The 13,633-nt window shown below is 41.8% G+C and overlaps 1 protein-coding gene across 2 annotated transcripts in view; it reads left to right on the top strand.

Moving 5' to 3' along the window:
* Window positions 1-13,633, top strand: part of MAP3K9 (mitogen-activated protein kinase kinase kinase 9) — a 59,753-nt gene that overhangs the window by 30,918 nt on the left and 15,202 nt on the right. For both annotated transcript variants that reach the window (XM_075844200.1, XM_075844201.1), the window contains exons 3-6: window positions 4,866-5,046; window positions 6,898-7,046; window positions 11,082-11,257; window positions 11,371-11,611. In XM_075844200.1, coding sequence (XP_075700315.1) covers window positions 4,866-5,046; window positions 6,898-7,046; window positions 11,082-11,257; window positions 11,371-11,611 — 747 coding nt within the window. The remainder of the gene's footprint in view (window positions 1-4,865; window positions 5,047-6,897; window positions 7,047-11,081; window positions 11,258-11,370; window positions 11,612-13,633) is intronic.

Below are 13,633 nucleotides of genomic sequence, written 5' to 3'. Positions count from 1 at the left end.
CTAGGTATACACATATCATTAGGAAGTTCTCTGTATTGTCCAATTTATATATTTGTACATTGTAATTAGATCGCCCCTAAGCTGTCTTTTTTTCTATACTGAATAGCCCCAGGTTTGATAACCTTTCTTGGTACTGCCATCTGCTCATTCCCTTAGTTAACTTTTTTGCCTTTCTTTGCACTTGCTCTAGTTCTGTCATGTTCTTATTATATACAGGTGCCCAAAATTGTACATTATATTCCATGTGGTCTGACTAGTGATTTGTATAGAAGCAAAACTATGTTCTTATGAGCATGATTTTATTTGCCTTGGCAGCAGCTGTCTGGCACTGTTTGCTAAAGTTAAATTTACTGTCCACCAATATCCCCAAGTCTTTTTCAGTAGAAGTTTTAACATTTAATGCATAATTGTAGAATTTGCGTAGTCTACTACAGTATTGATGCTGTCAAAACGACGGAACCCTTGCACAACGGAGACAAACGGAAACCATTTTTACCGGATCTGTCACCATTGAAATCAATGATGATGCAAACGGAAACCTATGGTTTCAGTCAGGGTTCGATTCTAACGGAAAGCTCAGACGGAACGCCAGAAAGGAGCCCTGATGCAGATGTGAACTAAATCTTTACTTGGTGACCGTTTTGCTCTTTTCTATTCCGTTATGGTGGCCATTTTTGCAAAAGTTGCAACTGGAAAATGCAGCCATATTGGTTGTTGCTTTTTCAAGAAGTTATCTGGAATTAGGAAAAAAGGGTCAGCTTTTTTTTTCCCCCAAGTAACGGTGCCCCTTTTGTTCATGGGATGTGTTTTTGGTATTGCAGTTCATCAATTCAAATGAATGAGGCTGATCTACAGTACCAGTCACAACCCATGGACAAAAGTGGCGCTGTTCCTGGGGGAAAAAGATCTGGTGCTTTTATATAATACCAAACAACTTTAAATTAGCTTCTCTGTAAATTATCACTTTATTACAGCTGGAACATGATAACAGTTACCTAAACTTTCTGCAAGAAATCTGCCACGTGTGAAGATACCCTAACCCTTTAAGTTGTTTTATATTGGTCTATGGAAGTTCTTCTTGCCTGGCCAATAAAAGAAGAAAAAAATGGCTTGTGGATTGGTCTAATTGGCTCCTAGTCTGCAGTATTTGGTCCACCCTTGTGTATATGAATATGTAACACATCAAATTATCCACTGATGCTTGTATAATTTCTAGATCTAAATGAAATGGGGGATTTTGCCGCTGGATGCCAGTAATTTTAGCATAAATCCTTTCCGCAGGAAGCCAATTATCTGCTTAGGGCAGACTTCCTGCACTGTCCATGAAGTTGAATGATCTGCTGTGTCAGCTATTAACCTCTTCATTCCTTACCACTTTGAAGGATTTCCGACCCCTGAAAGCTCTTATTCATATTTTGAGGGTCTGTGTAATCGTAAGGCTAGGAAAGTGGAAAAAAAAATGTCCTTTGACACATAGCGAGGCCAGAATTGTAAGTTATTACAAGAGTGCAATAGGTGGGTCTATTTTTGGCTTGTGTCTTAATACTTCCTATCGCCCCCTACTACCAAAAAAGCACCCACTCTAAAATAAAATGAGATCATTAGAGGACTAATTGTTGGGGCAAATGTCATTGACTTGAACCAACTACTTTAGAACAAAACTAAAATGTTTTCCTTGTTTCTGCCCGTTTTGTCTTTTCATAAAATGTACAAAATTTAAAGTCCACTTCAAATTGCAACATTGGAAAGGCCCTATGCGTTCCGCAGAAAAATAAACAAAAATACATGAGTACAACTGGCCATACACTAAGGTAAATTCCGCCTCCCGTTCATTTCCATGGGAGTCGGACGCTTCTTTTTCCTGCTAGTGAATTCCTCCTGAACCTCCCATTGAAGTCAATGGTAGGAGGAATCTACCTGCCGATGGCAGGAATATCCGCCACGCAAAATCCGCTGTGTGAATAGGGCCGAAGAGATTTCAGATGTCCGTTTTCTGCAGAACTTGTCATTCATGGTTGGTCTGTGAAGGATGTCCATTTGGATGACAACTCGAGATGTAAAAACCACAAATCGGGACTGATCGCTGCATTGATCTATGGTCTGGGCTTCTATTGATAGGATGCAGGTCTGTCTTTTGGCATGAATGACTTTGAAGACTGGTTCAATCCTCCATACAACGACCGAAAAAATCCAACGTAGCAGATCAACTTTTCTATGGATATTTGCCAAGGGTTGTTTGTGTCCCAAAAAAGCGCCAACAATCGGCATAAAATTGTCTAAATTTTAGGCCGGGCTCCCACGGGTCAGATGCACTGCAATGCGTAAAAACTGCCCAGCGTATCCGACCTGGAACCTGCAGCACCTTCTGTCTGAAAAAACGCACCTCATTGTGGTGCGGTTTTTCAAACAGAATTTCTGCTGCGGAAAGCAGCGCTGTTGGAAAAAAAACAAAATGTCCATACTTACCCCTCCCCTTTTTTGTTCATTGTAGTCCAGCCTCCTAAGATGACGTTGCAGGCCATGTAACGCTGCAGTTGTGATTGGCTGCAGCGGTCACATGGGATGCTCCATCATCCCAGGAGGCCGGGCTGCAGGAAGAAGGAGAGCGTTCTGGGTAAGTATGATGTTTTGTTTTGTTTTTTCTGAGTTACAATTTTTCCGGCAGAATCACACTCATTCCGCTGCAAAAGCCGCAACACTTGGCTTTCTATTGCAGGTTTTGCATCCCCATTGAATTCAATTGGGGAACAAAAAGTCAATGAAAATGCAGCATAAATTGACATGCTGCGGAATTAAATTCTGCACCGCAGGTCAATTTATTAACGTTTACGCTGCGTTTTTTGTTCTGCAGCGTGGGCATGAGATTTTCTAAATCTCATTCACTTTGCTGCTACTGTAAATGCTGTGCAATTTCCGCACAGAATTTCGCTGAAATTCTGCAGCATTTACGCTACGTGGGAACCCGGCCTTAGCCTTCCAAAATCTCTAGTGAATGGCCAGCTTTACAAGTAAAAAATGCTAAGAAAAAACCAAAAAAAAACCCTACATAAAACACCTTTTGGAGTGGGCTAACTGGCTCCAGTTGTTTCTAGCTGGTCCTCCGTATGAGGAGTCTTGTGCATATGACCCGGTCCCTGCTTTTGTTTTAGGGGGATATGACACAAGTCATTGCTTGTAGCTTCATAGGTGAATATATAGTCATGTGCTCCAAGACCTCACACAATTCCTGGGAGTAATCTCATCCTTGTCTTCTATAATAAAACAGGTCGTTACGTTCCATTTGTGGCCGCAGAACAAAAGCCTGGATCACATGTACTCCTGGCCCACTGGGCCCGTGGGAAAGATCAGACCAGAACGACACAGAGCTTTTGTCTTCCTGAGCCGAACACTACAGGCAACAGAAATACTGATACACGTGGATACAGGACAAGCACCTCTTTAAATATGACGTTCTATATACAGTAGCTTCTATAGAGCTTCACCTTAAACATAAAATAAAATCGGAATCCCAAGTTGGTGCAGTTACCAAAGTTTGGTCGTCCTGTTTCTCATACAGAGATAATGGAATTTTTCAATTCATTTGCGGTGTCAAGTAAAAAAAAAAAAGTTTAAGTAGCCATATTGTTTAAAGGAGCTTTCGTGGACCGTTGCGATGTCAGATGTGGCCCCATCGGCTCCGCGCTGTGCGCATACTTATACATCTGCATGTGAAGATGCGCACACGGACGATGTGGTTTTAGGATTACCTCCAGTGTTTACAATGGGTGTAGTCTCTGCCCAGCGGGCAAATTACAATTCTCGTTCTTTTCCTTTTTTCTCTAACTTAGGCTGTGTTCACATCACGTTTTTTTGCCTATGTTTGACGCATACCCTGGGAAAAGCTGCCGACGTATACATTAAACGTAGGCTGTGACTGATGTTTAACAGTGGCATCCGTCACCCACTGGCTATAATAGCATTAGCTTAAGGGTATGTGCACACACACTAATTACGTCCGTAAATGACGGACGTATGTCGGCCGCAAGTACCGGAACGAACACAGTGCAGGGAGCCGGGCTCCTAGCATCATACTTATGTACGATGCTAGGAGTCCCTGCCTCGCTGCAGGACAACTGTCCCGTACTGAAAACATGATTACACTACGGGACAGTTGTCCTGCAGCGAGGAAGGGACTCCTAGCATCGTACATAAGTATGATGCTAGGAGCCCGTCTCCCTGCACTGTGTTCGGTCCGGGACTTGCGGCCGAAATACGTCCGTCAATTACGGACGTAATTAGTGTGTGTGCACATACCCTAAGAGTTACAACATGCAAAGCTATTGAAATGCTCATAATGTATACGTTTAATGAATGCCTGTGACATATGCCATACAGTGGCATCCAACACCCATAGGCTCCCATGTAAAAAAAAATATATATATATATATATATATATATATATATATATATATATATATATACATTTAACATAAGTGTTTTTTTTCCGGATTCCATGGGATGGAATATCGTAGTCTACTACACTATTTCATACTTTTTTTTTTCTTCTCCAGTGTACTGATGGCCTCCGTCTGGATGGTACACAAGAGGACACTCTAATGGCCTTTGACAATGGAGGCCTATAGACATGTTTAGCGTGTACGTCAGGAGCTTACCCAAAGTACACTCTAGACGAATACCTAATGTAAACAGGGCCTTAGTTGGTCCTACCGATACCCTCTACCTCTAGAATTCTCTGTACAAAACATCTGTACTTTTTTAATGTCTGGCATATCTATAAGGCCTGATTTTATGATTTGCGACCATATATTTTTTTTGTTTGGACGGAGGTAATCGCTTATAAAATTTTTTTTTATATCTTTTGACAGTTTTAATTCTGGAAATGGTCGAGAATAGCGACCTCAGCAACAAGGTCTTAAAGATCACAGACTTTGGCCTTGCAAGAGAATGGCACCGGACCACCAAGATGAGTGCAGCAGGGACATATGCCTGGATGGCTCCAGAAGTTATTCGCTCCTCTATGTTCTCAAAGGGCAGTGATGTATGGAGGTATGTTTTCTCTCTGCCATCTTGTAATGCTCAATACATTGTGGCAAAAACCCGCTGTGAACAAATTTAGCAATGAAAAATCCGTTTTTGCAGACAGTTTAGGTGCTTTTTTCCAAGGCGGTTGTTTCTTTGAGTGCTATAGATGAATATCCTGCAAAAATTCAATATAGGGATCATTTACCCTGCATGATTGTGACACGTAAATCTCAATACTGTGTACAATCGCTTAAAGGGACCCTTCATGTTGGCACCCACACTGATACTATCTTGTCCCTATGACATGTCATAAGGTATATAAATCTGTAGGGTCGCTGTGATCATTATGTGTTCTCAACAACTATACAGTACCTGAGGGTTTATCATTGCATGATCAGGCAAATCTGACATTCTGGAGTCTTCGGAAGCTGGAAAGGACAGATCGAACCAAAAGGCAACTGTGGTGGTCGTATTGGTAGTCCTCTAACTATCCCAGTAGTTTTTTGTTCACATGTGGTAGATTTGTTACAGAAATTTCTGTGACTGTGCTTTACATCGGAATGAGCTTGCAAAAATGTATGCGCATGCTGCAGCAACAACCCCATTCAGATGTATGGAATGGATTTTCAGTTGCAGAAATTTTATGCAACAAATCTGCCGCATGTGGCTATACCTTAATGCTAAGGCCCTAGGTCTTTGCTTCTGATCATAACCGAAATAACGACACCGTGCCGGATCTGTCGCATGACAGACACCAGAGGCGCCCGACAGACCCCGTTGTCTTTATAATGTGGTCTGTCGGGTTCCGTCTGAGTTGTCTGTTTGGACGGGAAAAATAGTGCTCCATACAGCAATCCCCCAATTTGCTATTTGACAGAATTGGTGGCCGAGACTCTGAAGGGAACACCCTAAAGTAAATGGCTAAATACAGTTTGAACAATACTACAGGAGAGTGCTTTACCAGTAAACCCCCCCTCAAATGAAAAAAAATAAAATACAAGCCCACAAAACAAAGAAAAAAAACACTATGAATGACTCTCAGGTTGTTACAAACTTTGTATTAAAGGTCACGGACATTGAATATGCTGCCGAAAGCAATAAGCGTGTCCTAACTTCCTCCTGTTCTAGAAAGGATGTCCTGTACCAGACTTGGAAAGATAGTAGAGCATATATTGGCCTTTTAACAGTCAGTTTCGCGCTGCTGTATTTTTTATGCTATGATGAGCAGTATATTCGCTGTATACACATAGATGGGGATTTTATGAAATTTTCCACGTTTCTGGCATAGAAAGTTGCAAACGGCCCAGTACTACCATACCCCCCCCCCCCTCACGATTGGACATTTAAATATAATGAAAAAATAAGTAATTTTACTCACTTGACCACTCCGCTTCTCTCCTTCGGATCCCCTCAGACTTCTACACCAGGCCATGGCGCAAAGAAGGTGCACAGTCAAGGCGTTTTATGCAACACAGGACACAACGTTCTGACACTGGATGTTGTGTCCTGCGTTGCATACGACGCCCTGACGCTGTTCGGCGTCAGGACCTTGTATGCGCTGCAGTCCTTCACCAGGAGCCTGAGGAGAGAAGCGGAGCGCTGAGGTGAGTACAATTAGTTTTTTTTCTTATGACCGATCAGCTGATTGTAGTCGATTTGTTACACCACAATCGTGGTGCAGGCCAATGTGCGTCTCTTAATAAATATGTTGCATCTTACCCCAGTGCCGCAAAAAGCTAAGACTGGCGTATGAAACGACAGTCATTGTAAATCTGCCCTATAGATTGTGAAACCCACATGTGCGCTAATGTTGATTTAATATGAAGTTTGGCCGGGAGCCTGTATGAAGTAACTTGCGTGTTTTCTCTTCCACAGTTATGGAGTCCTGCTATGGGAACTGTTGACCGGAGAAGTTCCATTCCGGGGCATTGATGGGTTAGCTGTGGCTTACGGAGTTGCCATGAATAAGTTGTCCCTTCCAATTCCCTCCACCTGTCCAGAACCCTTTGCCAGACTTATGGAAGGTGAGGTACTGTGTGCACCCTCCGCCACATACCCGATAGATGCCAATCATTAGTTCGTTCTGGAGAGTTCTGCATGCAAGGTTTTCACCACTGAACAGCGCAATTACTTTAATGGGCAGAAAACAAAGATTTGTGTCTGGGTTAGGATAGAAATCCCACCAATCACCTAATGTGGAGGTCTTGAGGCTTCTTTCTGCCAGGATCATGGCATTCTTTGCAAATGTGTGAAATTGCGTCATGACCCTCCCTTATCCAAATTATAAAGAAATAGACCCCCCTTCTAGATTTTATGACATCTAACATACAAGGTATGTGTGTATTCATTTCAATGAGCATGGACCGCAAAATACGGCCGTAATAAGACCTGTCCTATCTTTTTGCGGTCCATTCTCCCGGGCAATGCACGGACCGTGGAAACCGCGGTCGTGTGCATGGGCCCATGGAAATGAATAGTACCGCAATTCACCTGCAGATTTGCGGGTGAATTGCGGCCTCAAAAACATGTTCGTGTGCATGGGGCCTTATTCCATGCATGTGTAAAGAGTGTCTTGTACTTCATCGATTTAACATCATTTGTCTTAACCTTTTTTATATAAAGTTTTTCCCATGCGTCTTTTTTTACTTTGTTTATGTATAATTGTTTTTGGTTTTTTTTTTAAATGTAAACAAAAATATACTACAGTTTAACCCCTTAATGACCAGCCTATTTTAGACGTTATTGACCAAGCTATTTTTTAAGTTTTTCCATCGTCGCATTCCAAGAGCTATAACGTTTTTATTTTTGCGTCGACATAGCTGTATAAGGTCTTGTTTTTTGCGGGACAAGTTGTATTTTTTAATAGCACCATTTTGAGGTACATATTATTTATTGATTAACTTTTATTAACTTTTTTTGGGGGGGAATAGAAAAAAATCTGAAATTTCGCCACTCTTTTTTTGCGTCCTAAATCTACGCCGTTTACCGTGTAGTATAAATAACACAATAACTTTATTCAGCGGGTTGTTACGATTGCAACGATGCCAAATTTGTATAGTTTTTGTATGTTTTACTACTTTTACACAGTAAAAACGCCTTTTTTTCAAAATTATTTGTTTTTGTGTCTCCATCTTTGAAGAGCCGTAACGTTTTTATTTTTTCGCCGATGCGGTTGTATGAGGGCTTTTTTTTGCGGGACGACTTGTAGTTTTTATTGGTACCATTTTGGAGTAGATGCGACTTTTTGATCACTTTTTAATCACATTTTTTTAAAGTCAGGATTCACAGAAAACAGCAATTTTTCCATCTTTTTTTATTAAATTTTTTACGGCGTTCACCGTGCGGGTTAAGTAATGTAATAGCTTTATAGTCGGGGTTGTTACGGACGCGGCGATACCAAATATGTGTAACTTTTTTACTTTATTTTGGTTTTTTAATACTAAAGCAGTTTGTAAGGGGAAAAAGTGGGTTTTTCATTTTTTTTTCACATTTTTTTTATTAACTTTATTGAACTTTTTTTTTAACTTTTTTACTAGTCCCACTAGGGGACTTTAATATGCGATTCTGCGATCGCTATTATAATACACTGCAATACTTCTGTATTGCAGTGTATTATGCCTGTCCGTTTAAAACGGACAGGCATCTGCTAGGTCATGCCTGCGGCATGATCTAGCAGGCATTCATTACAGGCAGACCTGGGGGCCTTTATTAGACCCCCGGCTGCCATTAGAGACACAGACACTCGGCGATCGTATCGCCGGGTGTCGGTGGGAGAGAGAGGGAGTTCCCTCCCTCTCTCCAAAACCACTCAAATGCGGTGCTCGCTATTGAGCACCGCATCTGAGGGGTTAAACGGGTGAGATCGATAATAATATCGATCTCACCCGACAGGGCAGGGACGCCCCCAGCCCTCAGCTACCTCTGGCAGCTGAGAGCAGGGAGATTTGACAGCTCCCTGCTCTGTTTACTTATTCCGATGTCGCGACGTAAAAAGTCTATGGCATCGGAATAAGGCCCGTTAGTGACTGACGTAAAAAGACTATGGGCCGGTCACTAACGGGTTAAGGCCCCATGCACACGACCGTATTTTTTCCCTCCCTTAAATACTAGCCGTAAATACGGGTCTTTTGTCACATGTTTTTAGCCCGTATTTACGGACCCATAAAAAAGGGGGGGCTGGAAATGATGTCCCAATTATGTCCAAACCCCTTATAAGGGTCATATGATCGCTCTGACGCCATTTTCTCTGCTTCTCTTTAGTCAAAAATTGAAATCCCCTGACGTCGCCTAGCAACGCTCCGGTAATTACGGGTGCACACACGTAGCCACCCGTAATTACGGGAGCCCCATAGACTTCTATGGGCTGCCCGTGCCGTAATTACGGCCTGAAATAGGACATGTTCTATATTTTTCAACAGCCCGGGCACCTTCCCGTACGCAAACTGGAAGGTACCCGTGGCCAATAGAAGTCTATGGGCCCGTAATTACGTGCGGTTTTACGGTCATGTGCATGGGGCCTCACCCCTTAATACCGAAGGTATTTTAAACCTCAATGACAAATCAGTTTAAGTTTTTCCATCGTCTCATTCAAAGAGAACTTTTTTTATTTTTCTGTAGACCTGGCCGTATAAGGGTTATTTTTTTAATAGCACCATTTAGTGGTACATATAATTTATTGATGAACTTTTTATTGACTTTTTTGCTGGGGTAGTGTAAAAAAAACGGAAATTTCACCATTCTTTTTTGCGTCTTAAATTTACGCTGTTTACCGTGTGGTATAAACAACATTACTTAATTCAGCAGGTCGTTATGATTGCGGCGATACCATATTTATATAGGTTTTTTACTACTGTTACATATTTTAAGAGCCATAACTTTTTATTTTTCCACCGATTTAGTTGTATGAGGGCTTTTTTTTTTTACGGGATGACTTGTAGTTTTTATTGGTACTGTTTTGGAGTACTTGCAGCTTTTTGATCACTTTTTATCGCGTTCACCGTGCGGGTTAAATAATGTAATTGTTTTATAGTTGGGATCGTTACGGAAGCAGCGATACCAAATATGTGTATTTTGTAAGGTGAAAAAGTGGGTTTTACATTTTTTCATTTTTTTTACTTTGGACCTTTTTTTTTTTTTTTCTTTTTTAGTCCCACTAGGGGACTTCACTATGCGATCTTTTGACCGCTTTTATAATGCACTGCAATACTTCTGCCTTGCAGTGTATTATTGCCTGCCGGTGTAAAACCTCTGTCATGGCCTAACAGGCAATCACTAGAGGCAGACCCTAGCCCCCGGCTCCCATAGAAACCATTGACACCCCGCAATTGCATCACGGGATGCCAGTGGGGTGGGAGAGGGAGCCCCCTCGCTCTAAAACCACTCAGATGCGGCGGTCGCTATTGAGCGCCGCATCTGAGGAGTTAAAGATGATCGGAGACCACTGCCAGTGGTCTCCGATCGTTGCCCTGAAGCCCGAGGCTGTTAGCAACAGCACGGGCTTCAGGAGCACCGCGCTCGATGCGGGAAAACTTCTTCTGAAGTGCTGACGTGAAAAGGCAGCAATTCGGAAGAACTACCCCGAAACGGCTGCCGTATAAACACTATACGGCGGTCGTTAAGGGGTTGTCCACTTTTTTTACAATTCCTATTATAAAGCTCCCCCAAACATTAACTGATCCCCAAATGATGAAGTGTTATCTGGGGGAGAATCTGAAAAGTGTTGAATTTCCCTGCAGTGCCACCGCAGGGGAAATAAAGCATTACACATTTTCTAATTCAAAGTTAATGGGTTGTCCTTGTAATGCATGAAAATGTTTGGTCCTTTAGAGTGAGAGATGCTCTTTGTAGCTGCTCTCTAGTCTGGCTAATAGCTGAGGGTTGTGAATCCATATCTATTAACTCAGAATGCCCTCATGGGGTATTTGAAAATTATTTAAAGGAGTTGCCCAATTTACAAAAAACAGTCAGTAACTCAATGCTGATTTCCCAAAGTCCTCACCATTTATTTGCTGTCCATTACTATAACTGTTCCTCCTTTTTTTTTTTTTAATTATCCGTAGATTGTTGGAACGCGGATCCCCATTGTCGCCCCACATTTACAAACATCCTGTTCCAGCTGACCACAATAGAGGAATCTGGGTTCTTTGAGATGCCTAAAGATTCATTCCATTCATTGCAAGAAGACTGGAAGCGGGAGATCCAGGAAATGTTTGACGATCTCAGGGCAAAGGAAAAGGTATAGTTGACATGTGGTTTTCTACAGGTAGCGCAGAGTGCTATTGTGGTTATGTTCCACAGGACTAGAGTGTAGACGGAGATATCCATTTTATTTATATATTTTTTACATAGGAGTTACGAAGCTGGGAGGAGGAACTATCCCGGGCAGCCCTTGAGCAGAAGAATCATGAGGAACTTCTTCGAAGAAGGGAGCAAGAGTTGGCAGAGCGGGAAATCGACATCTTGGAGCGAGAACTAAACATTATCATCCACCAGCTCTGTCAAGAGAAGCCCAAGGTGAAAAAACGCAAAGGCAAGTTCAAGAAGAGTCGCCTCAAGTTGAAAGACGGAAACATCATCAGTCTGCCATCAGGTACGTCCTCGATGCGGCTCTTTAAACTATATTTATAATGAGGTTAACAGGACACTTTGCATTTGGTCTTTTCAGGGTATCATGGGGATTATCATTTACAAATCAAGAAGTTTTTTTTGGTCATCTGGAAAAGTAGTACATTTTACTACTTGTGCTTTTTGCAATAATTGAAGGTCTTATCATAGAAAGTGATAGCATGTTGCTAGGCTATGCCATCACTTTCTGAACTGTGGGGGGTCTGACTGCCAGAACCTCCACCAATCCTGAGATTAAAGGGGCTGGTTTAGTGCTGTGTCCCCTTCAGTCTTTTCCTAGATATAGACACTCCCGGCCACCCGCTGTGCAGGGAACTGTAACACCGGTCTACTCAAATGCTGCAGTCCCTTTATCCCCTGAATCGGTGGGGGTCCTGGCAGTTGGTTCCCCACTGATCAGAAAGTTACTCCCTTAATTTCTTAATATATCTTTATACCGGATGGAGCTTTGTATTTTTTGACACCGAACTTTAAATTCCCTGCATAGATTTAGAAAGATAACATTCCAGCTGCCTACAGCTGCCACTAGAGGGAGCCTAAGAGCTAGCTGCATACTGTGCTATTGAGTTCATTGTATAAATAGTATGCAGTAACCTCCTAAGCTCCCCCTAGTGGCAGCAGCTGCAGGTAGCAAGCATGTTCTCTTTTATATCGATCTCTATTCAAGGGATTTGGATCACTGTATTAGAAAAACTGCTCTAACCAATACTATAATATATTAAGAAATGAGAAGAATATTAAGAAATCAGAATTTCTATCCTATTTATATTGCAAAAAACAAAATGGTGTTCAAGGGTAGACTTTCACTTTAAAACTTCTCCACCATGAAATATCTGGTGTGACTACAGTTAACTGCAATATTTCTAGTGATATCTTTCTATGACATGACTTGCACCAGTGAATAGAAACACTTTCCATATAATTGCTGTATTTGTATAGACTTACCTGCATAGGACATAAACTTGCTTAACCCCTTCCCGACATATGACATACAGTTACGTCATAGCCGGGTAGGGGAAGTATGGAGCGGGCTCACGGAGTGAACCCGCTCCATACGATGCCGGTGTCGGCTGTATGTTACAGCCGACACTTCAGAAAGAAAGGGGGCGAAAGAAAGAAAGGGGCGACCCCCCCTTTAACAGCTCATCGTGCCCCCCGCAACGCAATCAAGGCGGGGGGGGGGGGGCGATGGTTGCTATGGCTGCCTGGGGGCCTGATGAAGGCCCCCAAGTCCGCCATCTTTGTCCGCCGGGGCTTAATAGATGCCTGTCAGAATAACTATGTACTGCAATACATAAGTATTGCAGTATATCGTGCAAGCGATCCAACGATCGCTGGTTGATGTCCCCTAGGGGGACTAATAAAAAAAGTAAAAATGAGTTAAATAAAGGTTTGGTGTTTTTGTTTTTTTTTTGTGTAAAAAAATAAATAAAATATTAAAAGTTCAAAAAAAAAACCTTTTCCCATTTTCCTCCTAGAGCATAGTAAAAAAATAAACATAATTGGTATCGCCGCGTCCGTAAAAGTCTGAACTATAACAATATATCATTATTTAACCCGCACGGTGAACGGCGTAAAAAAAATAATAATTCCAGAATCTCTCTTTTTTGGTCACCTAATCGCCCACAAAAAATGAAATAAAAAGTGATCAAACCGTCGCATGTACACCAAAATGGTATTATTAAAAACTACAGCTTATCCCGCAAAAAATAAGCCCTCAAACCACTTAATTGACGGAAAAATAAGTTACGGCTCTCGGAATTTGTCGACACAAAATACATTTTTCTTTTTTACACTTAGGTTTTTACTTGTAAAAGTAGTTAAATATAGAAAAAACTATATATATTTGGTATCGCAGTAATCGTATTGACCCACAGAATAAAGTCAACATGTTGTTTTAATTGCACAGTGAATTCCGTAAAAACGGCGCGCAAAAAACCATGGAGGAATCCCTGTATTTTTCATTTTCTACCCCACAAATTTTTCC

The sequence above is a fragment of the Rhinoderma darwinii genome, chromosome 12 (assembly GCF_050947455.1).
Source record: "Rhinoderma darwinii isolate aRhiDar2 chromosome 12, aRhiDar2.hap1, whole genome shotgun sequence".
Lineage (NCBI taxonomy): Eukaryota > Metazoa > Chordata > Amphibia > Anura > Rhinodermatidae > Rhinoderma > Rhinoderma darwinii.
The sequence above is the reverse complement of the archived record's forward strand: the minus strand, read 5'-3'. Positions and strand labels throughout refer to the sequence as shown.